The sequence below is a fragment of the Hyla sarda genome, chromosome 2 (assembly GCF_029499605.1).
Source record: "Hyla sarda isolate aHylSar1 chromosome 2, aHylSar1.hap1, whole genome shotgun sequence".
In the NCBI taxonomy this organism is placed as follows: Eukaryota; Metazoa; Chordata; class Amphibia; order Anura; family Hylidae; genus Hyla; species Hyla sarda.
This window is the reverse complement of record NC_079190.1, coordinates 85,521,157-85,548,454: the sequence shown is the minus strand read 5'-3', so window position 1 is coordinate 85,548,454 and position 27,298 is coordinate 85,521,157. Positions and strand designations below refer to the sequence as shown.

General features: G+C 43.2%; 1 protein-coding gene and 1 pseudogene across 5 annotated transcripts in view; both read left to right on the top strand.

Moving 5' to 3' along the window:
• STAT2 (signal transducer and activator of transcription 2) overlaps positions 1-27,298 on the top strand; it is a 144,439-nt gene that overhangs the window by 46,837 nt on the left and 70,304 nt on the right. For all 5 annotated transcript variants that reach the window (XM_056562377.1, XM_056562375.1, XM_056562376.1 and 2 more), the window contains exons 4-9: positions 2,671-2,766; positions 3,377-3,472; positions 11,053-11,131; positions 12,620-12,705; positions 15,545-15,693; positions 24,474-24,632. In XM_056562377.1, the coding sequence (XP_056418352.1) occupies positions 2,671-2,766; positions 3,377-3,472; positions 11,053-11,131; positions 12,620-12,705; positions 15,545-15,693; positions 24,474-24,632 (665 nt within the window). The remainder of the gene's footprint in view (positions 1-2,670; positions 2,767-3,376; positions 3,473-11,052; positions 11,132-12,619; positions 12,706-15,544; positions 15,694-24,473; positions 24,633-27,298) is intronic.
• On the top strand, positions 18,500-18,676 carry LOC130360115 (U2 spliceosomal RNA; annotated as a pseudogene).

The window sequence follows — 27,298 nt, the reverse complement described above, 5'->3', positions numbered from 1 at the left end:
ATCATCTTTATGAGATGGTCCTTTCAATTGCTGGTTTTATTGGGTGCCCTGCAGCCTTCTACACAGCAATTAAACCTCTCTCTTTGGTGCTTCTGTTTATGAAGAACTTCAGTGTCCTTGCCTGGAAAGCCCTTTTGTTGCAAAGCACGTGTGATTTTAAGCACCATCCTCTTTTCAATGCAATAATGCTTTTAGAATTATCTTAGTTGCCTTGTCCTTGTTAACACTTTCTCCTGAGCTAACCAGAAGATCACCAAAATATTAGCAGGTCATTTTGTGGCAGGGCTGAAAATAAAAACTGAAGCAACAAACTTTGTGAAATCCAAACTCTGTGTTAAAGGGGTACTCTGCCCCTAGACATCTTATCCCCTATCCAAAGGATAGGGGATAAGATGTCTGATTGTGAGGGTCCCGCAACTGGGACCCCACGATCTCTGTGCAGCACTGAGCATTCGTTTAGAAGTGCGGGCGTCGGGGGTAGTGCCGTTACGGTCACGCCCCTCGTGATGTCACTCCACGCCCCCTCAATTCAAGTCTATGGGAGGGGACGTGACTGTGATGTCACGACCCCCGCCGCCCGCTCCAAACGTTTGGAACAAAATGTTCCGAACGCTGGGGCACTGGAGTACCCCTTTAATCTCAATGTTTGGCCATGACTGTAAAATGCTCAACACCAAACCAATCATCTGTGCTATAGAGAAAGTTTCAGACTACGTGGCACCTGTCATAGACATAAATTGGCCGCATATACTAGGGCGATGTAGAAAAAAGCCTATAAAATAGCTGTCTCATCAGACAACCTCTGTTATGTGAAAGACACATCAACAATTGGGAATTTTCCTATCCTTGGTGACGTGAAATAAAAGGAAAATTCTTATAAAATAATTTATTATAAGAAATAAATATATGAAGAGCAGGTATACTTATCTTAACAGTACTGCTGAGCTGCTAAGTTACCTTGATGTCGGTTACCTTTATAACATACGCTGTGGACTAATTGGTTGTGCTATGTTATCAAACTAGGTTGCATCCTAGATACTATGTTTATTTGCACTTCATATGTAAAAAAAAATTCTCTAATACATACAGTATCTCTATTTTGTTGCTGAGTTCAATAAAAGAAGTTAAAAGCATAATATGAGCGTCTTGTCTTTCCTTAAAATCGTTGCCAGTCTGGATCCTAAGGCCCCTGACAAGCAGTTGCTTGTGCTTAGGCTGTTTGCTCTACGGTTTGTTAGGCTGTGTGCTTCCAGCGTATTGTTATTCATTTTTTAACCCCTAACTGAGGCGATAGATATGTTTGATAAATTAAAGACAAAATAAATATATTTGTTCCTGGGCTGAAGGTGGTGTAAAAATAAAAATAAGCTATTATTACCTCCCTCAGTCCCTTGCAGCTGCTCCCTCTCCTCCTTCTGTACCAAACCATTCAAACCTCCCAATAGCAGAGCAAAGCAGGGAAGCTGGCATCTCCCTCAGCCTGTGCCCCCTCACCAGTGTCAGTGCCAGCTACGACACCCCCAGGATGGGTAGCCTGCACACACAGTGACTATTGGCACTGTACAACTTACCTGTTATGTGGGCTCGCATGCACAGACAGCCGGAGCGGCGAGCGGTCACGCTATCTAGCCAGCACCAGCAAAGCTGTGTCAGCTGGGCAGAGAGTGTATAACATCTTATTGTAGCAGAGTTCTCTGCATATGAACACGGTACCCAAACGCAGGACAGGTGAGAGGTGCAGTGCACCAGTATACATACTATATATCTCATTATATAGGGCTGATCCAGCTAAAACAAACATCTATTAACATTGAATGAGACAGTTGAATAATGTGCAATACATAATATACTGACATTTTGCTATCTGGAATATCTTTTAAGTTTTACCACTTGAGGATCTTTTTTCATTGGAACTTTGGCACAAATCCTTTTGGCACAATTTATGACATATAGCTTATAAAATAAAAGGACAGTACGGATGTGAAGACAAAAGCACTCATTTACTCATATATGAACTATATTGTTGTTTAATATCATCCACGCTTACCATTTATTGCTATGGTATTATAAAAAAAAAAAAAAAAAAAGTTAGCAGGAATTAATAAAATGTTATAAATCTTGTAAAGGTGGTCCTTATAATATTTTTATTATCTGCATTATACCAAAGTGGGGTCACAAGGGCAATGTGACCCACTAAGGGGTGTTATATACTTATGCATTAATAGTTTAACATTTTTTTAATATTGATTTATCATTTGTTTAATAAATATTTATAATTGTTACTTGGCGTCTAGAGTGCCATGCAACCTTGAGCACCATACAATTTTACTGCGGCATAGATGCCTTTGGTTCTCCCCGGTCTCTACTTCTTCCAGGTCCCTGTGACATCACAAACCCACAGGACCTGCCCACTCAGCCAATCAGTGAGGCGAGACAGTGCTGTAGCCACTGATTGGCTGATAGGGCGGATCATGTTGGGCAGGATGATACCGAAGCCAGCAGAGAATCGAGATCATCACCTCAGCAGCTACATAAGACTGAAGGAGTTGATAATAGCATGTTTATTATTTTTACACCAGCGCCAGCCCAGGGACAATTTCAATGTTTTACCAGGACAACCTTTTTAATTTGGACAATGTGTTTGATAACTTGACCAATTATTTTTTGCAGAGTAAGTACCAGGAAAATCCACAGAAACTTGCAGAACTGATCCGTGAACTTCTACAACTGGAGAAGCAGATTCTTATAGAATACCAACATGCAGAGGTATGTTTCATTTCATTTGCCTTTATAAGCATTTTTGGTAAATGAGAAGTCACAGCCCCTAAGGCTCTTCAACAGGTCATGATTTCGGAATGTCCTTCATAGGTAACCTTTACAGGTAATATAATTATGGTCAGTCAATGGTTTTCATTGTGGGATATCCTCAAGTCAGCATAGCTCCCAGTGCTACGCCATTTGCACACCTCCCATTAATGTGCATAGGAATTACGCAAATTGCTTAAGACAGCTAACTGCTGTTTTCGGCATCCCAATCACCTCCAGTGGCCGCAAATAGATTGTAGATGGTCTTTTTTTTTTTTTCTTCTTACATAAGAAACCCTCTTTTATGCCATTTTTTTTTTTTTTTTATCCTTGATACCCCAAAACTCCCTGAGTGGTTACTACTGAGATCTTAACACTCACTATGGCTGGTGGAGCAGGGCATAGGATTTCCGTAGAGGTTCTCCAGGCTTCTGTTTCCTGGAGATGACGATATATGGCTATTGTTATACAGTTATTTGCCTATCTTCCCCTCTTCTCATTCGGGATCATAGTTTCGACCTCCCAATATGTCTTTTATTTGTTGTTATATAACACTCAACTGTCTCTACAGACACACAACAAAGCACAAGAGCAGCTACTTCCAATGGAGACAGAACAGCAAAATAAAACAGAGCAGCGCGTTAATGAAGCAAAAGAACGGGTTGCGGTAAGAGGCTGTCCTACAAAGTTTTAAATGCACATAATTAGTTGTTTTGTTTATTTTATTTTTTTAAAGTATTTTTGTTACAATATAGCTGCAGTCAAATACACATGCTGCCATTTCATTTACACTATGTGGGACTGCCTGACATAGCTGAGTATGTGCAGGGGCACAGGATTGTTGGTGGGCCCAAGAGGTTGGACCGCCACCAATCAGACACTAATTTTATGCTATGGATAACACTTTCATGTTTTCTTGAGGTACACAGAGCACCTTATTCATGTTAAAAGGCAAGTAAAGATTATGTTCATACGTAGCATGTATGCTGTGAATATTATGCTGTACATTTTATTGTGTTTAATTATACAAGAAGAATAAATCAATATAAATGAACACAGACGAAAATATGTAGCATAAAATCTGCAGTACATACATTATGTGTGAACATACCCATAAAGGTCCATATACACAATATATAGCCACCTGGCACTACTGCTACTTTATTGAGATACAGGCCTCCCTCTCTCCCTGAAAGGTCTCATACAGCTGCTCTGATCAATGCCTGCTACTGGCGGTGCTCAGCAAAAACAGTCCAACAGGCTTCAAATAATCAGTTAATCAGGGGATTAACCACTTAAAGGGGTTATCCAGGAAAAAAACTTTTTTTATATATCAACTGGCTCCAGAAAGTTAAACAGATTTGTAAATTACTTCTATTAAAAAATCTTAATCCTTTCAGTACTTATGAGTTTCTGAAGTTAAGGTTGTTCTTTTCTGTCTAAGTGCTCTCTAATGACATGTGTCTCGGGAACCGCCCAGTTTAGAAGAGGTTTGCTATGCCGGATTTGCTTCTAAACTGGGCGGTTCCCAAGACACATGTCATCAGAGAGCACTTACCGTATATACTCGAGTATAAGCCGAGTTTTTCAGCACGATTTTTCGTGCTGAAAACACCCCCCTCGGCTTATACTCGAGTGAACTCCCCACCCGCAGTGGTCTTCAACCTGCGGACCTCCAGAGGTTTCAAAACTACAACTCCCGGTAGACAGAAAAAAATAACCTTAACTTCAGAAGCTCATAAGTACTGAAAGGATTAAGATTTTTTAATAGAAGTAATTTACAAATCTGTTAATCTTTCTGGAGCCAGTTGATATATAAAAAATCATTTTTTTCCTGGATAACCCCTTTAAGGACCAAGCCCATTTTCACCTTTAAGGACCAGAGCATTATTTGCACATCTGACCTCTGTCACTTTAAGCATTAATAACTCTGAGATGCTTTTACTTATGAATTTTATTCCGAGATTGTTTTTTCGTGACATATTCTACTTTAACATACTGGTAAATTTTCGGTGATACTTGCATCATTTCTTGGTGAAAAATTTCCAAATTTGATGAAAAATTTTAAAAACTTTTTAAAAAGTTTTTAAACTTTGAAGCTCTCTGCTTATAAGGAAAATAGACATTCCAAATACATTTTATATCGATTCACAAATACAATATGTCTGCTTTATTTTGGCATCATAAAATTGACATGTTTTTACTTTTGGAAGACATCAGAGGGCTTCAAAGTTTAGCAGCAATTTTCAAATTTTTCACAAAATTTTCTAAATCTGAATTTTTCAGTGACCAGTTCAGTTTTGAAGTGGATTTGAAGGTCCTTCATATTAGAAATACCCCACAAATGACCCAATTATAAAAACTGCACCACTCAGGGTATTCAAAATGACATTCAGTAAGTGTGTTAACCCTTTAGGTGTTTCACAGGAATAGCAGCAAAGTGAAGGAGAAAATTCAAAATCTTCATTTTTTACACTCACGTCTTCTTGTAGACCCAGTTTTTGGATTTTTACAAGGGGTAAAAAAAGAGAAATCCATCCAAAATTTGTAACCCAATTTATTTCGAGTAAGGAAATACCCCATGTGTATGTAAAGTGTTCGGCGGGCGCAGTAGAGGGCTCAGAAGGGAAGGAGCGACAAGGGGATTTTGGAGAGGGAGTTTCTCTGAAATGGTTTTTGGGGGGCATGTCACATTTAGGAAGCCCCTATGGTGCCAGGACAGAAAAAAAAAAGAAAAAAAGGCATACCATTTTGGAAACTACACCCCTCAAGGAACTTAACAAGGGGTCCAGTGAGCCTTAAAACCCCACAGGTGTTTGACGACTTTTCGTTAAAGTTGGAAGTGTAAATTCATTTTTTTTCCACTAAAATGTTGGTTTTCCCCCAAATTGTACATTTTTACAAGGGGTAATAGAAGAAAATGCCCCCCAAAATTTGTAACCCCATCTCTTCTGAGTATGAAAATACCCAATGTGTGGAAAATTTAGTACTGCATGGAAGTGTGATACTCTCTGAAGCAGTTTTTAATGCCGAAGCCTGGATGATCAGGGCAAGTGTCACATTGAGTGGTGGTGTCCTTCCGTATCCCCCTCTTGTCACACACTTTGAGTTTTTCCTGGGATCGTCCCTTCTTTCCAGTGTCGATCCTGGCACCTATAACTTCAGTTCCTTGGGAACTCCGGCCTGCTCTTTCCCGGTCGCCAAAGATCAGGACCTTTAGGACTTCTTGGAACTGGAGGAGTGTCCCTGTGTTGCCAGCGTACAAAAGAGTTGTACACGGGAGATGGTAATGCATGCACTATTTCTTCCGTTCAATCTCCCGTCACAAGATAACTGGTTAAAACGGCTATTAGAAAAATCCCATAGACTATTATGGAATTTTCTAACGTGTGTAAGGGATTTTCTAATGGCAGTTTAACCCCGCGATCACCCGCTATTTTATAACAGGTTCTTTTCATAGTGTAAAAGCAGCCTAACAGATGAGTCGTGCACTCACTCTGTAGCTCCACACATACAGTGACCCGCTAATTAGCGGCGCGTTCCTAGTAACCTCCACGCCGTTTCTCCGCGCTGTTTACAAACAGAGCCGAAGCATGCGGCTTCTATTTACATGCTGTGGAGCGCACGGCAACTATGATGTACGATGTGCATCAAACATCTGCTTCATTTCTGAATCGGACATAGAGAAAAAAACTTTTCCCTCTCATAATAAACTGAATGGACTTTTCAATGAATTACAGCTATTTCCATGCATGTTTACCAAGTATATTATGTAAATCAGGATACTAATTTCATTTTCTGTATTTTATACTATTATCATGTGTTTTGCCACCGTGACCTCTGACCCCACCACCATCTTGTTTTCTTATCAATGTGTGTATAAAAAGCCCCCTATTTTTGTGTATTGTACTAATCTGTCAATCTGAAGAAGGGGTATGTACACCCCGAAACGCATTATTGCTGCTATGAATCAATAAAACTTGATCTTTTATCCACTTCCATGACTTGGCTGTGAGATCTCTCTGGACTTCCGAGTGCCTGCGTGAAGGTCACCTTTTTCTTGCCATATCCAGAATACAGTCAGGCTCAAGGACCGTTGTTGTGGTAGTTCGCACAGGGACAGGTGAACTGCCGTTATTGTCATGAATTGTGGTCAGCATAAGGACATCCCTCTTATCCTTATACCTGACCAGCAACAGGATTTCATGGGTAAGGGAATGGGACTTGCCCCTGGGCATAGGTGCCTGGATCAGATTTAGAGGGAGGCCTCTCTGGTTCTTTCACAAGGTCCCACAAGCGGACATGGATCTGGCGGCAAGTGATGTGAACAGAGGGCTGCTGGTATAAAAGTTATCCACGTAAAGGTGGTAACCCTTATCCAGCAATGGGTGCACAAGGTCCCAAACGATTTTCCCGCTAACACCCAGAGTGGGGGAACAATCTGGGGGTTCAATACGGGAATCCCGTCCCTCATATACTCTAAACTTGTAAGTTTACCCGGAGGTACTCTCACAAAGTTTATAGAGTTTCACGGCATACCACGCCCGCTTCGAGGGAATAAACTGGTGGAAGATGAATCTCCCCTTAAAACTGATAAGAGACTCATCTACCGAGAGCTCCCTGAGGGGTACGTTTGCCTCCCAAAATTTGGCCCCAAAGTGATCGATGACCAGCCTCACTTTGTAAAGCCAGTCATAGGTGGGATCACTTCGGGGGGACATGCCGCATTATCAGTGTAATGAAGGCATTTCAGAATGGCCTTGAACCGCCTCCGTGCCATGATCATACTGTAAAGCGGGGTCTGGTAGAGCATGTCCCCGCTCCATTACTGCCTGACACTTGGAATTTTTTTTTAACTTTTTTTCTTAACTTTTTTTTTTTTTTAACTACTATCTGTCCTTCACACCAAACTCACCCTGAGCTATTGGACACTGGAGGACACTTCTTCAGCCCTGAGGGGCACAGATCTCAGCAGAAGGGGGGGGGGGGGGGTCCCTGGCTCCTTCTCTCAGCTCTGCCCGCTGACTGAACTCGGTGGGCAAGCAGAGCTGAGAGAAGGGGACATTAACCCCTCCTCTGCCGGCTGCTATTGGTCGTCCGACCAATAGCAGCGCTCTTGGAGAGGTGGCAGGATCGCCACCTCACCCCAGCAACAGGAGGTGATTGGCAGTGTACAGTACACCGCCGATCACCTTCTAACTCCGGGTCATCGGGTGACACGTGACCCATATGACCGGAATCGCCGCAGATCGCTGGTGTGAACTCACCGGCGATCTGCGGCGATCACCGACATTGGGGGGGAACCAAGTTCCCACGGGCGTAAAGGTACGCCCTCGGTCCTTAAGTACTAGGGCGTCAGAGCATCACTTGTATCTATTTTACTTGATAAAAAATTATGCTGCATTAAATATGACTAGTTATGTAAATATAAGTAATAAAAATTGTAAGGAGGAAAATAAATAAATATATTAAATTTTTTTTAATTTTTTATATTACTTATATTTACATAACTATTTTATATTTTATGCAGGACAATTATCCAGTGAAATAGATTTCCTAATACAAGTGATGGGTCCTCTTTAATCCCCTGGAAGTATATCATGCTTAATTATTTTTTTTAATTTTTGTTGAAACCAGAATATGTCAAACCAAACAATGCTTTGTGCATTTTCTGAATATTCGTAAAAACCGACTGACACATTACATAGTTACATAGTTAGTATGGTTGAAAAAAGACATACGTCCATCAAGTCCAACCAGGGGATTGAAGGGAAGGATGTAAGGGGATAAGGGAAAGGGATGTAGTTTTATAATTCTGCATAAGCATTAATGTTATTTTGTTCCAGGAATGTATCTAACCCTGCTTTAAAGCTGTTAATTGTTCCTGCTGTGACCAGTTCCTGAGGTAGACCGTTCCATAAATTCACAGTCCTCACGGTAAAGAAGGCGTGCCGCCCCTTTAGACTAAACCTTTTCTTCTCCAGACGGAGGGAGTGCCCCCTCGTCCTTTGGGGGGGTTTAACCTGGAACAGTTTTTCTCCATATTTTTTGTATGGGCCATTTATATACTTATATACGTTTATCATATCCCCCCTTAAACGTCTCTTCTCAAGACTAAACAATTGTAACTCCTTTAATCGCTCCTCATAGCTAAGATGTTCCATGCCCCATATTAGTTTAGTCGCGCGTATCTGCACCCTTTCCAACTCCGCAGTGTCCCTTTTATGGACTGGTGACCAAAACTGAACAGCATATTCCAGGTGAGGCCGTACCAATGCTTTATAAAGGGGGAGTATTATGTCCCTGCCCCTCGAGTCCATGCCTCTTTTTATACATGACAATATCCTGCCGGCTTTGGAAGCAGCAGCCTGACATTGCATGCTATTTTGTAGTCTGTGATCTACAAGTACACCCAGATCCTTCTCTACCAGTGACTCTGCCAGTTTAATCCCCCCTAAGACATACGACGCATGCAGGTTATTAGTACCCAGATGCATAACTTTACATTTATCCACATTGAACCTCATTTGCCAAGTGGATGCCCAGACACTTAGTCTATCCAAGTCATCTTGTAACTTATGCACATCCTCTATAGACTGTACCGTGCTACAAAGCTTGGTGTCATCTGCAAAGATAGAAACAGAGCTGTTAATACCATCCTCTATATCATTGATAAATAAATTAAACAGCAGCAGGCCCAGTACTGAACCTTGGGGTACACCACTAATAACCGGGGACCAATCAGAGTACGAATCATTGACCACCACTCTCTGGGTACGATCCATGAGCCAGTGTTCAATCCAGTTACAAACTAAAGTTTCCAAGCCCAAGGACTTTAACTTACCTGTCAGACGTCTGTGAGGGACAGTATCAAACGCTTTGGCAAAATCCAGAAACACTATATCCACAGCCATTCCTCTGTCAAGGCTTCTACTCACCTCTTCATAAAAGCAAATTAGATTGGTTTGACAACTTCTATCCTTAGTAAACCCATGCTGGCTATCACTTATAATACTATTATCCCCTATGTATTCCTGTATGTAATTCCTTATAAGTCCTTCAAACAATTTACCCACAATGCACGTTAGACTTACCGGTCTATAATTGCCTGGCGAAGACCTAGAGCCCTTCTTGAAGATTGGTACCACATTAGCCTTGCGCCAGTCCCTTGGCACAATACCAGACACCAGAGAATCTCTAAATATCATGAACAAGGGTACAGATATTACTGAACTTACCTCTCTAAGAACTCTTGGGTGTAGTCCATCCGGCCCTGGAGATTTGCTTACATTTACTTTACTTAACTTACCTTGTACCATCTCTACATTAAGCCAGTTCAATACATTATATGATGTGTTACCAGCACTGACCTGGCCAATGTCAGCTCCTTCTTCCATAGTATATACAGAACTAAAGAACCCATTCAGTAGCTCCGCCTTCTCTTGATTGCCCGTGACAACCTCCCCATTATCATTATTAAGGGGTCCTACATGCTTGGTCCTTGGTTTTTTTGTATTTATATATCTAAAAAAATATTTAGGATTAGTTTTGCTTTCTTCGGCCACCAGTCTCTCATTTTGAATTTTTGCTGTTTTTATTACATTTTTACAGATTTTATTAAGCTCCTTGTACTGTTTAAATGTTATAGCTGACCCATCAGTTTTGTATTTTTTGAAGGCTATTTTTTTGTTGTTTATTGCTCTTTTAACCTCATTTGTCAGCCATGTAGGATTTAGTTTTAATCGTTTATATTTGTTCCCCTTTGGTATATATTTAGCTGTATAGTTATTTAGAGTTGATTTAAAGATGTCCCATTTACCTTCTGTATCAGTATTTGAGAACACCTCCCCCCAGTCTATGTCCTGTAGTGCAGCCCTCAACCCAGGGAAGTTTGCCTTTTTAAAGTCATATGTTTTTGCTTTCCCCGTCTGTCTTTGTTTTCTACATTTTAAGTCAAAAGTAACTATATTGTGGTCGCTATTACCAAGGTTTTCCCTCACAGTTACATTACCAACCAGCTCTGCATTGTTGGACATGATCAAATCCAACAAGACATCACTTCTTGTTGGGTCCTCCACAAACTGGCCCATAAAATTATCCTGCAATAAATTTAGGAATTTTCTCCCCTTTGTAGTTTTAGATTTGATTATTTTGGGATATTGATACACATAGATTTTTTTATTGTTAGGATTAATAGAATTGAACTGTATGGTAACACTGTGAAAGCAAATTGCCTCTATTTTTCAGGTTATTTATCAAGAAGTTAAGTTTTTGGAAGAACAGCAGGAAATATTCGACTTTAGATATAAGACTTACAAAGCGCAAAGTGAGTAGTTTTGGGTTTTTTCTTCTCAAATATTATTGTAGTATAATTCTTAAGGAAATTACCCATAAATAAACGTCCTGGTACTTAAAGGGGTACTTCACCCCTAGACTTCTTATTCCCTATCCAAAGGATAGAGGATAAGATGTCTGATCATGGGGTCCCACCACTGGGGACCCCTGCGATCTCCCTGCTGCACCCGGCGTTTGTTTACAGCATTGGGTGCAGCGCCGGAGGCTCGTCACGCTCCCCCTCCCATAGACTTGTATTGAGGGGGGGGGATAAGATGTGTTGGGGCCGAGTACCCGTTTAACTCACCAGAAAGTACATTTACGTTCTGTACATGAAGCAAACCGTGGACTCGACGGTAATGGCAGACATGATCACACTGATTCCCACTATTAACACTGTAGTTGCCGTGATCAATCCTGATCATGACACCTAAAGCATTATCAGTGTTCTATGAGACTCGTCAGTGTGCACAGTGACAGCTCAGGATGCCGCCGGAGCCAGAAGTAGCGCGGACCCTGGGCCCCGGGAACAGTTAATTATAAAACCGGGGATGGGGGAGGCAATGGGGCAGCGGCGGTGGTAAGATTCAGGATTCAGCGCCCGCTTTAATTCATTTAACATGCAGCGGCTTCTACGGGGCCGGGGGAGGGGGGGGAATAGCCGATAACTTATACCGGAATATCGGTATATGTTATCGGCTATCGGTCTGAAAGGTCACAGATTATCAGTATCAGCCCTAAAAAAATCAATATCGGTCGAACCCTACTATGCATGCTCTGTGACCTGTTTTGTATGGTTTCCTAGTGTGTCAAAGTTGAAATTGAAGAAGCAGTCTGCTTAGGCCATGCAATGTTAACTTACCACCAGTATTCCTGCAGTATCATTTGTTTTACTCCAGCTCAGATGCATCCACATATTTAGTTACTGCAGCTGGGTCATGTGATTTTTCAGCTCCAATATTTTTCTGTGTGTGGCTCCTACTCCTGCTTAAGACAGAATGTCTACCCTCTGTAAGAGACCTACAGTACACGGATAAGTTATATGTCTCCCCTGATGACACGGACTGCTGTGAGCAAATGATTTAGTATCTTAGGTGATGGCGAGTGACCCTGCTCTTCTGTGTGTAAGCGCTACAGGGAGAAACTATATCATAAGGAAAATAGCAATCATGATTCCGGACAACCCATACATTGGCACATTAGCTAAAATATGTGTACACTAGGCATACACAAGAGCCTATATTATTCGCTAATACCTATTCGCTAATACCACGTTTTGCCACAATATATAAGCAAGAAAAGAATGGACTGCTTTTAAAAAAAATTATCCTGCAGTATGTTGAATAATTTTTTGGTACTGCCAGAGGATTTCCATTCTGAAGTGAATACTGTAGATGCTATCGATGAACATTTGCTCCCATTTTTGAACATGGAATTCAACGTGTAATTGCTGAATTAATGTTAGCTTTATTGCTTTCAGTTACTGCACGCCCTACAGATCCAAGCCTCAAGAAAAAGAATGAAGAGCTTCAATTGCAGTTGAATGAGCTGGACAAAAAACGCAAGGTAAGTAAAATATGGATGTTCATACTTTGATTTATTTTTTTCTTTGTACTGGTAATTTAATATGATTCTATATAAAAGGTGTATTAAATTGATATGCAGGGCTTGGCTTACAGCACTGAGCTCTTTACATCAGTCATACATGGAATTGGCGTCCATTACTGCAGCTTAGTCCCTACCGCTCTTGAGCTTAGAAGTAAAACATGATTTTATAAGTTTCAGCGATAAACTAAGAGACAGGTATCATTTTGTTTTATCTCCCTATCATTGGCTGCCTATGTCTTCAGCTGACAGATTCCCTTTAAATAATGTCTTGTATATTCAGATGTGTTCATATTTGTGTTTCAGGGAGAGTAAAATCCACTTTATGTCCCTTTTTTATTCCATCGGTGATCTTCCTGTTCTTTAAATAAAGTTATGGAATCATACATTCATTAAAATGCTGCAGCAAGTTTTAGTCATTCAATATGGGGTATTCTCACACGTGCGGGCTCTCCTGCCACTGCAGGATCATTCTAGGCACCTACTACACATCAGCAGCACCATACCTGGCACTATCCTATCCACTGTTGGACCCTATTCACAGTGGAGGATCAGGAAGAGTCAACATTTGTCTACAATCTATCACCCCTTTATATTAGGCATTGTCCATTTGAGCTGGTTACCATACCTGCGGGGTGTCTGTGTACAATTGTATAATACCATAAGGGCTGTATCTAATGCCATGAGCGACATGCTGGTTCCTATGGGTTACGGCCTAAATTTGAGTTATTCTGGCACATGTTTGGGTGCATAGGCATGGAGTTTTTGCACCAATAGTATGCTGTTTTGGTTGCTAAGGGCAACCACGGCTTTTCTGTTTGTTGACTCAATTATTCCTGTCGTGGCCACCAGGCTGCTGTTTGCTGTATGTTGTATTGAATTTCATCAAACTGAATCATTTTTGCTTTATATGTACCCCTGATGAAGTCTGGTTTGCATATTTTACCAACTAGACAGAACGCGTTGGGTTGCTTGATAAGTAGTAGGGGTTTATACCTACAATCAGTTTGCTGTCTAACACTACAGTCATTGTTAGAGTCCGACCGTGGGAACTTGTATTATATTCATTTTTTCAATGGTGATAGTATACACTTACACTGACATTGATGGTGTTGTATTATTTATATATATTAAAAGTTAAGTTTTAGGCACCTATCTTCACAATTGTTTATAGTATTCTCACATGCAGCAGATTTGTTAGGGATAAGTCTGCAATTTCATAAATCTAATCTAGTGATGATACCTTTATTGGCTAGCTGAGAAGATATACAGGGTGGGCCATTTATATGGATACACCTTAATAAAATGGGAATGGTTGGTGATATTAACTTCCTATTTGTGGCACATTAGTATATGTGAGGGGGGAAACTTTTCAAGATGGGTGTTGACCATAGCGGCCATTTTGAATCCAACTTTTGTTTTTTCAATAGGAAGAGGGTCATGTGACACATCAAACTTATTGGGAATTTCACAAGAAAAACAATGATATGCTTGGTTTTAACGTAACTTTATTCTTTTATGAGTTATTTACAAGTTTCTGACCACTTATAAAATGTGTTCAATGTGCTGCCCATTGTGTTGGATTGTCAATGCAACCCTCTTCTCCCACTCTTCACACACTGATAGCAACACCGCAGGAGAAATGCTAGCACAGGCTTCCAGTATCTGTAGTTTCAGGTTCTGCACATTTTGTATCTTCACAGCATAGACAATTGCCTTCAGATGACCCCAAAGATAAAAGTCTAAGGGGGTCAGATCGGGAGACCTTGGGGGCCATTGAACTGGCCCACGATGACCAATCCACTTTCCAGGAAACTGTTCATCTAGGAATGCTCGGACCTGACACCCATAATGTGGTGGTGCAACATCTTGCTGGAAAAACTCAGGGAACGTGCCAGCTTCAGTGCATAAAGAGGGAAACACATCATCATGTAGCAATTTTGCATATCCAGTGGCCTACATGATGATGTGTTTCCCTCTTTATGCACTGAAGCTGGCACGTTCCCTGAGTTTTTCCAGCAAGATGGTGACCACCACATTATGGGTGTCAGGTCCGAGCATTCCTAGATGAACAGTTTCCTGGAAAGTGGATTGGTTGTCGTGGGCCAGTTGAATGGCCCCCAAGGTCTCCCGATCTGACCCCCTTAGACTTTTATCTTTGGGGTCATCTGAAGGCAATTGTCTATGATGTGAAGATACAAAATGTGCAGCACCTGAAAATACGGATACTGGAAGCCTGTGCTAGCATTTCTCCTGCGGTGTTGCTATCAGTGTGTGAAGAGTGGGAGAAGAGGGTTGCATTGACAATCCAACACAATGGGCAGCACATTGAACACATTTTAAAAGTGGTCAGAAACTTGTAAATAACTCATGAAAGAATAAAGTTACGTTAAAACCAAACACATTATTGTTTTTCTTGTGAAATTCCCAATAAGTTTGATGTGTCACATGGCCCTCTTCCTATTGAAAAAACAAAAGTTGGATTCAAAATGGCCGACTTCAAAATGGCTGCCATGGTCACCACCCATCTTGAAAAGTTTCCCCCCACACATATACTAATGTGCCACAAACAGGAAGTTAATATCACCAACCATTCCCATTTTATTAAGGTGTATCCATATAAATGGCCCACCCTGTAGATTGCAAGCTTTCAAGACCTCATAGGTCCCTTCATCGCTCATAGATCTATGTATGAAATCTAATTTAAAAGATATACATCTTTGTAACCTAGAAAACTGTACACTAGATAAACATCTTTGTTGCTACAATTAATTATTCTTCATTTTGTTTTAAACAAAAGGAAATACTTGACCTGGTAAAACAACTCCTAGGACTGTGCGAGACCCTTCTTGGTTTTCTACAGCAAGAATTGTCGGCTTGGCTTCAGAGGCAAAGATTATCCTGTATTGGAGCTTCCACAAACACTTGTCTCAAGGAGCTTGAAAGCTGGCAAGTGGAAAAACATAACCCCTTTTGTTGTCTGGTTTTCTCCTCTATCAGATTTTTTTTATTTTCGTAGACTTAGATTGAGCTCAATTAATTAAACTGGACCTCTAGGTGCAGTATGCTAATTGATGGAATGTTTGGATCAAAAATAGAATAAATGTAGTGTGAGAAATAGGAAAAGTAGTAGGATGAAGTAAAATAGAATATCCAATAAGTGGGGAATCTAGTTTCAAAATCTTAAAAATATATATATTTAAAAATATCCCAACAAGTAAAATAGTAGTTAGCATGACACATATAACGTATGCTATGTGCATGAAATGTTGTAGTCCATATTCTCCTGTAAAAACAAAATGAGATAGGACCTATGGATGGATAAAGGGAGCTTGCTTCTCCTCTGCAAGCAATAGCGATGTGCACTGTGAAATAGAAAGTAATAATGTATCAGTCTGTTTGACTGGTTTCCTGCGGAAAAGAACAGTGGCGCTTGGCAGCGCTGTAAGTACAAATTGTGGGTAGTTCTGCAATCTTTCTGGCCCGGATGGCATCGGACCACTTGGAGGATGTATGTCTCAAAACCTGTGATCTCCGCTACAGGGGGAAAGAGCAATGGTAAGTCTCATAGGTCCCCTAATGAAAGAAAACAGTGGCACTCAGCAGCGCTGTAGATACCAAGAATTTGTACCACTGTATTTATAATCCCAGCTGTAGTGGGAAAGAGCGATGGTGAGTTTTTTCAGGTCTCCTATGGAAAAAAGGCAGTGGCGCTCGGCAGCGCTGTAGATACTAATAGTTTGTACAACTATACTCATAATCTCCTGCTACAGGGGGTAAGAATGATGGTAAATTATGAGGATCTCCTAAGGGAAGAAAACAGTGGCACTTGGCAGCGCTGTAGGTATCAATAGTTTATACCACTGTGCTTACTTTGCCCGGATGGCACGGGGCCATTGCAATGTTCTTATATCACAGGTAAGATAGTACGGATGGTTGATACTATGTACCTATTACCCAATCCTTGGTTACCGTTCAGTCTGTAGTATTGTGGTGCTGGCTATAGCCCTGAATCCTACAGTACGGGCGAGCCAGCTACCTGTGTGGACAATGGAGCGCACGCTCAGAACTTGGAGTGATTAGTAAAAGTGCAAAGTTTTCAATCGTGCTGTAGTTTGGGTACTTGGTTGGTAGATGTATGTAGCTTAACGCGTTTTGGGGCGGTGGTGTCCCCTTCTTCAGTAGCGATTATTATAATATGTCCTTCCCATAGGGATGTCTGGCTTTTTATTTCCTTCTCCCTTAATTAGTCTTTGTAAGGGTTATTCTGAAAACCTGGTCTGGGTTCTTCACAATTGAGATATCGCTTGGATCCAGAATTAGTAAATTAAAAGTGGAATGTGCATGAATTTAAAATAAATGGAAGCTTTATATTAGTTTCACATATGCTAACCAGCAAACATATGTGACACTAATATAAAGCTACCATTTAATTTAAATTCATGCACATTCCACTTTTAATTTACCTGTGAGACTTTCCATAGACCTACATCCTCCAAGCGGTCCGGTACCATCTGGGCAAGAAAGATTGCAGAGCTACCTATGATGTGTACCTACAGCGCTGCCGAGCGCCACTGTTCTTTTCCACAGGAAACCAGTGAAACAGACTGATACATTGTTACTTTCTATTTCACAGCGCACATCGCTATTGCTTGCAAAGGAGAAGCAAGCTCCCTTTATCCATCCATAGGTTCTGATCTACAACAGAATGGACTACAATGGATCTACAATGGACTACAACATTTCATGCACATAGCATGACATACAGTACACATATAACGTATGCTAACTACTATTTCTCGGTTTCCTCATTGGGGGACACAGAGACCATGGGTATTATGCTGCTGCTACTAGGAGGCTGACACTAGGCAAAAAAAGAAGTTGGCTCCTCCCAGCAGGATATACCAACCCACAGGCACAGAGCTAATCAGTTTTAGCTTAGTGTCCGTAGGAGGCAGACACAGGTCTGGTGCTCTCTCCAGACCTGGTCTTATTTCTTTGTTTTTTTCCTAGTTTCAAAGTTTAGTTTTTCTTTCCTTTGTTGTTTTCTCTAGCGTGGGGCGACTAGAGCATGGCGCTGCCTGATCCCCCACCTGTGAGCTAGGGGCACGGTGCATTGCTGGATGGGCAGTCAACTCCACCTCGCCAACAAACAATGCCTGGCGGGGTACCTTGGGTCCGGGTCCCCCATTTGCCCCTGTTTGCCAACTGAGCTGGCTTAAGGTGGCCCTGGCTGGTCGAAGACTTTGTTGGTGAGTATGCTCCCTGTGGGTAAGTATACTCCCCGTGGGTAAGTATGTTCCCCGTGGGTAAGTATGCCCTAACCCCCCCTCCCCCATGGACCTTTTCTCCTTTGGCAGAGCTCACTTCCCTGGGTGGGGGGGCCTCGTTCTTTGGGGAAAGACACACTCAGGGGCCTTTTCCTACCTGGCTCTTTAAGGGTTAATGGGTCTCTGACTCACCCATCCTCTGCGCTGGCGGCGGTATTACTTGTCTCCGGGCCACAAGCGGTGGTCGCAGCTGGGCATGAGGTGGTTCTGGCCGCTCTTACGAGCGCTCTGCACCCTCTAGTGGTTGCATAGCTACATTGCTGCAGCACTGTTTCTATCTCTCTCTGGGGAAGTACTAGGCTCCCATCTAGTGTTCAAATGTTATTACAGCTACATATTTTTTCTATGTTCCTTCCCTTTACTCCTAATTGTTATTCAGTTTGGAGTTTTTTTCCTCAGATCCCCTGCCTTTCTAGTATGCCTTTAGGGCATTTTTTCCGATTATCGGATAAGATCAAGTGTGGTATCTGTCTTATCAGTTTAATATCTGATATGTCCCCGATTCGGGAACCATATATTGAAGGGATTTTTTTGTCTTTTTGCTTCCGTTCGCCCTTGCGGGTGACAAATAGTCCTGTTTCTGCGGCTTCAGTGCACCCCACATTTTGGACTGTTTGACCTTTTATCCGTGTATTGTGGCACCAGCCATGTGCATTGTTTTATCAGGCTCACATATGCTGTGGACCTAGAGTCCGCAATGGTTGTTTAGCCCCTGTTCCAGAGTGATCTTTTTTGTTTTATTGTTTTCCCTTGCGCCTCATGGTTGCCTTCACTGGGGTATGAAGTTTTGCCGAAGGTTCAGTCTTTGGGACAGTAACCTGCGTTACTCCCAAGGGGCTGCACAGTGGCTCAGTGGTTAACGCCGTTGCCTTGCATCACTAGAATCTTTTGGGATTTGGATTCCACAAAGGACAACGGCTGCATGGATGTTCCCTGCATGTTTGCATGGGGAGTGTCATTGAGTCATTACGACGTCTGCCGCGTCTGTGGTTGCAGTTTCGGTACCCTGCTATCTGTCAGAGTTGGCCGTTGTCCTTCCGCCCTCTGCCATGCCCTTAGGGGACGTGCTATCTGCTGCATCCACGGCTGCAGTCCTGGTGCTCCACGGCATGCAGGTGTGGTGAGAAGGGTGCGCCTCCATGCACCCAGGTTTTCCCAATGTCCAAGGGAGCGTGCTTTCCACCACATTTATGGCTGGACTCCGGACCCTGCTTCCGGTGGGTGACAACCAAATATCGTATCCCTGCGGGTGCATGGATCTTCTATAGCAGCAGCATGTGCGATGTCACATTGGTTTGCGGTCGATCCTGTTTTTAGTTCAAGGGATTTGGTGGTGACCTTGCGTATTCTCAGGGCGTTCTCTGAAATGGCACCCACCTCTTTTTTATCCCCCCTGTTTCTTGCTGTAGTTCACTCAGCACAGGGTCACTGGTGGGGACCCTGCTCTGGCTGTTGCAGCCATTTCTTCTCTCTCCTTTTGGATGGGGTTGTTTGCAGTGTCCCTGCCATTGCTGAGGTGTGGTCATGTCCAGAGTTCCAACTCTGGCCCTTCCGAGGTTACATTCCCCACGCACAGTTGCAAAATTGCTGGATTGTGCACTGGACTAATCTATTGTCTCATCTTTTTTTCCTTGGACAGGTGGTATTAGTGGTCCAGCTATGTACTGCTTTAACCTCCAAGGGAAGGCTTAGCGTTACTCAGACCGTCATGGCACCCCCATGGTGTTTGGGTGGAGTTTCCTAGATCTACGCTTTTTTCACAGGAGGTCCTTGCATTTCTCCTTCCTTTCTAGGTGCTGTCAGTCTTCTGTACTTCCTCCTGTGACTGGCTCAGCCATCTCGTTTAACCCTTCCGCTACCAGCTTGGGTGTAGCTTAGTTGGGTGTCTTTTATTGAGATTCAGCCTTCGCACTCCCCCTTCTTCTGAGGGGTTGTATGGCCCTTGTACGGCTCCTGCTTCTTGCCTTTGCAGCCGTTGCCCTCCGACCTCCCTGTGTCGGAGGGTGTCTTTATTTCACTCATACGCTCGTTCTCTCCCTTCTTTTGACGTGGTTACGCTAGATATAGTTTTGTTGCAGCTGTAGCCGCCCTAGTTTTCTCAGGGGCACTGGTTGCTCTGGCCAGGACAGTTCATGTTTTCTCCCCTCTTCCTCTGGGTGAGGTCCGGTAGATTCTTGCCAGGTCCATGCCCTGGTTTCTCCAGCCCCTTGCATTACTCTCTCTCTTTCTCCCTGTATGGGTATGTCTTGCTTGGCAGCCATCCTGGTGGTCCCTGTACTTCCTTCTGGATGTGAGGACTCTGCTCTTACTCTCCAGCAATCTTTCTGCTTAGGGTGTCTCTAGGCCTTTCCCTTCCGACCTCTCTGTTCAGGTCGACTCAGGCTCTCCAGGTCTCCTCGGCAGTCTCAGCAGGTTCCCCCTTTTTTTTCGGAGTGGGTCTTTGTCCTGTGCATGCCCTCCAGTCTGGGCAGACACCTTCCCGCCTTGGTCATGTCATCGCCTTGTTACTTCGGTTTGGTTGACATCTCGCTGGGTCCCCTTGGTCTTCCTCTCGTTCTGGATGTTACACACTCGGTCATCCAATCCGTTTCTGCATTGGAATCCCCTGCTTGCACGACCTTGCCTATATCCTATTTTTTTGTGTTGAGTGCTGTGGCATGGTTGCCTCAGGGGTGGCAGTGCCTTTTTCTCCTGGCTGCGATTATCCCCTGGGTTGGGTCACTCTTCCCTGGCGGCCCCGGAGTCGTTCTGGTCCATCTCCCTTGGTCCATTGCCCTTTCAGGCTCTTCTTGCCTTGGGCTCTCTGCCAGGTGGCCTTTCCATTCCTTGTGCTCCGGAGGGGTTGTTCCTGGAGCTTCCACCATCCTGGGAGTTCGTCTCTGGCCTTGGCAGGGTTCCAGTCCTACTCTTCTTCTCTGTTTCTCCGCAGCGGCGGTCTTTACTCGACGCTCCATGTCCTGCCCCGGTCTGGGTGCTCAACCGAAGAGTTCGCTCTGGCTTTGGGTTCTCTGTCTCTACTGGTTGGGACTCAGGGGTCCCTCCTTTTTCTTCCTGGACATGAGTTTCTCTAGGCAGCTGCTCCAGTGTTCTGGATGGCTCTGCTCCTTCCCTCCGGTCTATTTGCGTTCCTCCGGAGGGGCTGGATCATAGGGTATCTGGGTTAGGGGCTTGGTTGCGCAGTCTGGCTGTTTCGGGCGTCTCCATGTGTGTGGTCCACTTTGTCGCATGTTATTTCCCACTTTCGTGGCTGTGCGGCATACTCTTGAGTTCTCCTCTGTGTGGTCTAGGATTGAGGATTTGTGTTTCAACCTCTTGGTTCGGGTGTTCAGCGGGTACATCTTGCCCTAGCCTTCTTTCTGGCTGTTTTCTTCAGGCGCTCGGGGCTGTCCATGAATTTTGTTTCTGCCTTGTCCCATTCTAGCGACCCTGGTATCTTCCTTCTGAGTCTTGCCTTCTTGCTGAGTGTGCTCAGCTGTTTTTCTATCGTTCTCTCTCCTCAGCCTCTGTCCTACAGTTGCTTTGCCTTCTGTCAGGGCTCTCCCTTCATGCCTCCCGGGCATGTTTCTCTTCTGGAAGTGGCATTTCCACGCCATGTTTGTCTTGCTTCGCCAAATCTGTTATCTCTCTCTCCCATGTTTAGGCCAGGCCTCTGTGGTTCCTTTAATCAGGGGTATTTTCTGCTCTCCTGCCAGGACAGGTTTGGCCCAGCAGGCCTCCAAGGCGACCATTTGTTGTCTTTTAGTTGACTGTCGGACCCCAGTCTCTGCTCAATTCCTTACTTGTGGGTCCTGCTTCGCCCCACATGTTTTGCGGGGGCGGCTTGGTGGTTGGTAGCCAGGTTCCGGTTTTCTCTGAGCCTCGACCACTGTCTTGGGGGACTGGTTACGGCTCAGTCTCTGGCCTGACCTTCCCTTCTCTGGCGGTTGTTTTTCCCACCCCAGGGACTGCTTCGGGACGTCCCATGGTCTCGGTGTCCCCCAATGAGGCGATCGAAAAAAGGAGATCTCTTTCCCGTAGCCTTCATTGGGGGACACAGCACCCACCCATTTATGGTTCCTGGTCAGGTTGTTTGTTGCCTTTTATTCTTTTCATGTGTCCTTCGGAATTTTTCTCCTTTTGTGGTTTGACTTCTCCTACTTGTGACACAACTGATTAGCTCTGTGCCTGTGGGCAGTTATATCCTGCTGGGAAGAGCCAACTTCTTTTTTTGCCTAGTGTCAGCCTCCTAGTGGCAGCAGGATAATACCCATGGTCTCTGTGTCCCCTGATGAAGGCTAGGAGAAAGAGATTTTACGGTGAGTACAAAAAATCTCCTTTTTACTTGTTGGACTACTATTATTTCATGTGATTGCTGGATATTAATTATATAGTATTTAATATATTTTTTTAAAGATATTTATACTAGATTCCCCACTTATTGGATATTCTATTTTACTCCATCATACTACTTTTCCTATTTCTCACACTACATTTATTCTAATTTTGGTCCACACAATCCACCAATTTGCATAGTGCACCTAGAGGTCCTGTTTAATTAATTGAGTTCAGTTAATATAGGTATACTGTATTGATATAGGCACACAGGCTTTTGTGGACTATTGTGGACTTTTTGTTAGCCTTTCAAAATTGCTTGTCAATCGCATTGTCCATCAATATTAGATTACAGTGCTGTAGCCTCATCAACCGCGCTTATACCTTAATTGCTGTACTGCAGTATTACTAGTGGCAGTGCAAGGTACTGCAGTTTTGTCCCACTCAACTGAACAGGGTAATGCTGAAGTATCATGCACTGCCACTACATATAGTAAAGCGATGCGGGTAGAAGCACTGGCAAACATTGAAGAGACTGCAGCAATGTAAAAGGGCTAGGGCCTCTTCGAATCACTGATGTTAAGGGTGCCAAGAGTAGGACCCCCACTGGAGCAAAGGGCCAATAACCTTACACTGGTGTTTCAGATTTCCAGTAGTAAGTAATATGACTATGAGCAATGGGGGGGTTTGTGCCCTCTATAGAGCATATCTGTAAATCATCTTGGTAACATATCTAGTTGTAGTAAAATATCTAGAAGTCCTAGCTAACACAAATAAAGACTTAAAGGAGTACTCTGCCCCTAGACATTTTATCCCCTATCTAAAGGATAGGGGATAAGATGTATGATCGCGAGGGTACTGCCACTGGGGACCCCTGCAATCTCTGCTGCGGCACCGCAGTCATAAGGTTCACAGAGCGAAGTTCGCTCCGTGCCTTATGACTAGCGATGCGGTGCTGACGTTACGGACACACACCCTCGTGACATAACACCCTCCCTCTCAATGCAAGTCTATGGGAGGGGGCATCACGGCCGTTACGAGGGGCGTGGCCGTGACGTTACAAGCCTTCAGTGCGGCAGGGAGATCGTGGTGGTCCCAGCAGTGGGCCCCCCCACGATCAGACATGCTATGCCCTATCCTTTCGATAGGGTGTAAGATGTCTAGGGGCGAGTACCCCTTTAACACAGATAAATCACTGTAGTACACCAGCCACTTGAAATATCCCTAAGGAAAGGCAAAATACTAGATCACAGTAGGTTATTAGCTACTAGGTAGCAAGGTAAATTTAAATCCCCTGTTCCCAGTCTATCTATTCTATGATGGCTTTACTGGGACAGTCAATGTTTGTGTGTATGTCATATATATGTATGTGTGTTTGTGTGCGCACATCAGAACCTGTGCAGATAGAAGATACTATATTCTAGTAATTTGTTTCCACACAAAAAAATATGGTACTTGATACACGGCATGCAGACTCTAGTCTCACCTGCAATGTCCTTAAATGGGCACTGTCACCAAACCTTTTTTTTTTTTATATATATATATATGTTGTAGTACTTACAGCGCCATGGCCATAGCAATGTTTTTGTTCTTAACATAGGGTGGTGCCTCCAATTGTTTCACCACTACAACTCCCAGCATGCCCTGACAGTAGATGTCAGGGCAAGCTGGGAGTTGTATTGGTGAAACAGCTGGAGGCACCCTGTATAGATGAGCTAAGGGAGGAAGTCATCCCCCCCAGCAGGCATCAGTGACGTTGCACCTGCTGGGGAAGTCTGCCTGGTAAGTGAGCACACTACCAGGCAGACAAAATGCCATTTCACAGATAGTTAAAAAAAATTAAAAGGCAGGGAGGGGGTTAGGGATAGATGGGCAATAGGCAGGGACAGATAAAAAAAGAAAGGATGGTGGGAGCTACTCTTATAGTGTATATGCGATACATATCAAAACTGATATATACAAAAAATCTGAAATCCCAACAGGTTTCACGCAAAAAAAAATAGATGGGGTTCATCAGGGTTTAAACTTTTGCTAAATGAATAACTATCTTTTGAAACCTTTTAGAAGCTCTTTCTATTTGTAATTCAGGGTGACAAAGACAGTGGAAGTGTTTTTCCAGTTGAAGCGTATCCTGCGTAATCTTAGTGAACTTTCAGCGCAAGTATCTTATGAAGGCGACCCCCTGAAAACTGACCCTCCAGAACTACAGAAAAGACTGCTTGAAATGCTCTTGTGTCTTCTACAGAGGTAAAGCTAAGCTATTGTCGCTAGCCAGTAGAAGTCATCCTTAACCAATAGAAGTTGAGCAATCCTAGTATGCCATTTATTTACTGTTAGCTCTGCATTATCCTTTCGTAGTCTGAAGTAGTAAAATAAATAATAAATAAATAATGATAAAGTAAGTACAGTGGCAGGTAAAATACTATATGAGATGCTTTTGTAATTTTATGAAAATTGCTACAAATAACAATTCCTGTGTAAATATACCCTTTGGCTGGGTTCACACAGTTAAAGTGAAAAATAAATAAAACTACAGTAAAATAAGGTTTAAAAAGCTGCAGTTTTTTAAATCGAATGTGTTCCATTAAAGTCTATGAAAAGCAGCTGTCTGTGCAAATACTGTATGTAAAAACTACATTAGAATTACTGTAGTTTTTATAGGTTTTAATGGAACACATTATTACCGTATATACTCGAGTATAAGCCGACCCGAGTATAAGCCGAGACCCCTAATTTCAACCCAAAATCCCAGGAAAAGTTATTGACTCGAGTATAAGCCTAGGGTGGGAAATACCTCATCCCCCCCTGTCATCATCCAGACCCGTCATTAACATCCTCATCATCATCCCCTTGTCATCATCCCACACATCCCCCCCTTCATCATCCCCTTATCATCCCACACATCCCCCCCTTCATCATCCCCTTATCATCCCACACATCCCCCCCTTCATCATCCCCTTGTCATCATCCCACACATCCCCCCTTCATCATCCCCTTATCATCCCACAAATCCCCCCTTCATCATCCCCTTATCATCCCACACATCCCCCCTTCATCATCCCCTTGTAATCATCCCACACCCCCCCTTCATCATCCCCTTGTCATCATCCCCACCCCCCTTCATCATCCCCACACCCCCCCTTCATCATCCTCTTCTCATCATTCGCCCTCAGTGGTCTTCAACCTGCGGACCTCCAGAGGTTTCAAAACTACAACTCCCAGCAAGCCCGGGCAGCCATCGGCTGTCCGGACTTGCTGGGAGTTGTAGTTTTGAAACCTCCGGAGGTCCGCAGGTTGAAGACCACTGCGGCCTTCAACATCATCCAGCCCCCTCTCACCCCCTTTAGTTCTGAGTACTCACCTCCGCTCGGCGCTGGTCCGGTCCTGCAGGGCTGTCCGGTGAGGAGGTGGTCCGGTGGGATAGTGGTTTCGGGCTGCTATCTTCACCGGGGGCGCCTCTTCTCCGCGCTTCCGGCCCGGAATAGAGCCGTTGCCTTGACAACGACGCATCTGCGTCGTTGTCAAGGCAACGTGACTATTCTGAGGCCGGGCCCGAAGCGCTTAGAAGAGGCCTCCCCGGTGAAGATAGCAGCCCGGAACCACTATCCCACCGGACGACCACCGGACCAGCGCCGAGCGGAGGTGAGTACTCAGAACTAAAGGGGGTGAGAGGGGGCTGGATGATGTTGAAGGCCGCAGTGGTCTTCAACCTGCGGACCTCCGGAGGTTTCAAAACTACAACTCCCAGCAAGCCCGGACAGCCGATGGCTGCCCTGGCTTGCTGGGAGTTGTAGTTTTGAAACCTCTGGAAGTCCGCAGGTTGAAGACCACTGCGGGTGGGGGAGTTCACTCGAGTATAAGCCGAGGGGGGTGTTTTCAGCACGAAAAATCGTGCTGAAAAACTCGGCTTATACTCGAGTATATACGGTAGATCTATTCATGTAGTAGTTTTGTTTTCATTTTACAGTGTGTAAACCCAGCCAGTGGATTTCTGTATTTTCAAATCTTGTTGTTTGGTCCTTAACCCTTTAATGACCAAACCCATTTTCCCCTTAAGGACCAGGCCAATTTTATATTTGCGTTTTCGTTTTTTCCTCCTTGCCTTCTAAAATCCATAACTCTTTTATATTTCCATCTACAGACCCATATAAGGGCTTGTTTATAGCGTGACCAATTGTATTTTGTAATGAAACCTCTCATTTTACCATAAAATGTACGGCAAACCCCCCAAAAAAAATTTAGGGCACAAATTTTAATTAAAACCAAAATTTTGCACATTTTGGAGGGGTTCGTTTTCACACTGTACAATTTACAGTAAAAATGATATGTGTTCTTTATTCTGTGGGTCAATACGATTAAAATGATACCCATGGCTAGATACTTTTATCTAATCTAAATCTAAAACTTTTTGTACAAAATCAGAAATCTAAAATCGCCCCATTTTGACCACCTATAACTTTTAAATTTTTCCGTATATAGGGCGGTATGAGGGCTAATTTTATGCGCCGTCATCTGTACTTTTTTTAGATACCACATTTGCATATATAAACTTTTAGATCATTTTTTATTAATTTTTTTAAATAAAAGGTGACAAAAAAAGCAGCATTTTTGGATTTTTTTTCATTTTTTACATTTACGTCATTCACTGTACCGGATCATTAACATTATACTTTGATAGATCTGACATTTACGCACGCGGCGATACCAAATATGTTTATTAAAAAAAATATTTTACGCTTTTTGGGGGTAAAATGGGAAAAACTGACAATTTTCATTTTTATTGGGGGAGGGGATTTTTCCCTTTTTTTTCACTTTTTATTTTTACATTTTTCTACTTTTTTTTTTTTTTTTACACTTTTTATGTCCCTATAGGGGACTATCTATAGCAATCCTTTGATTGCTAATACTGTGCA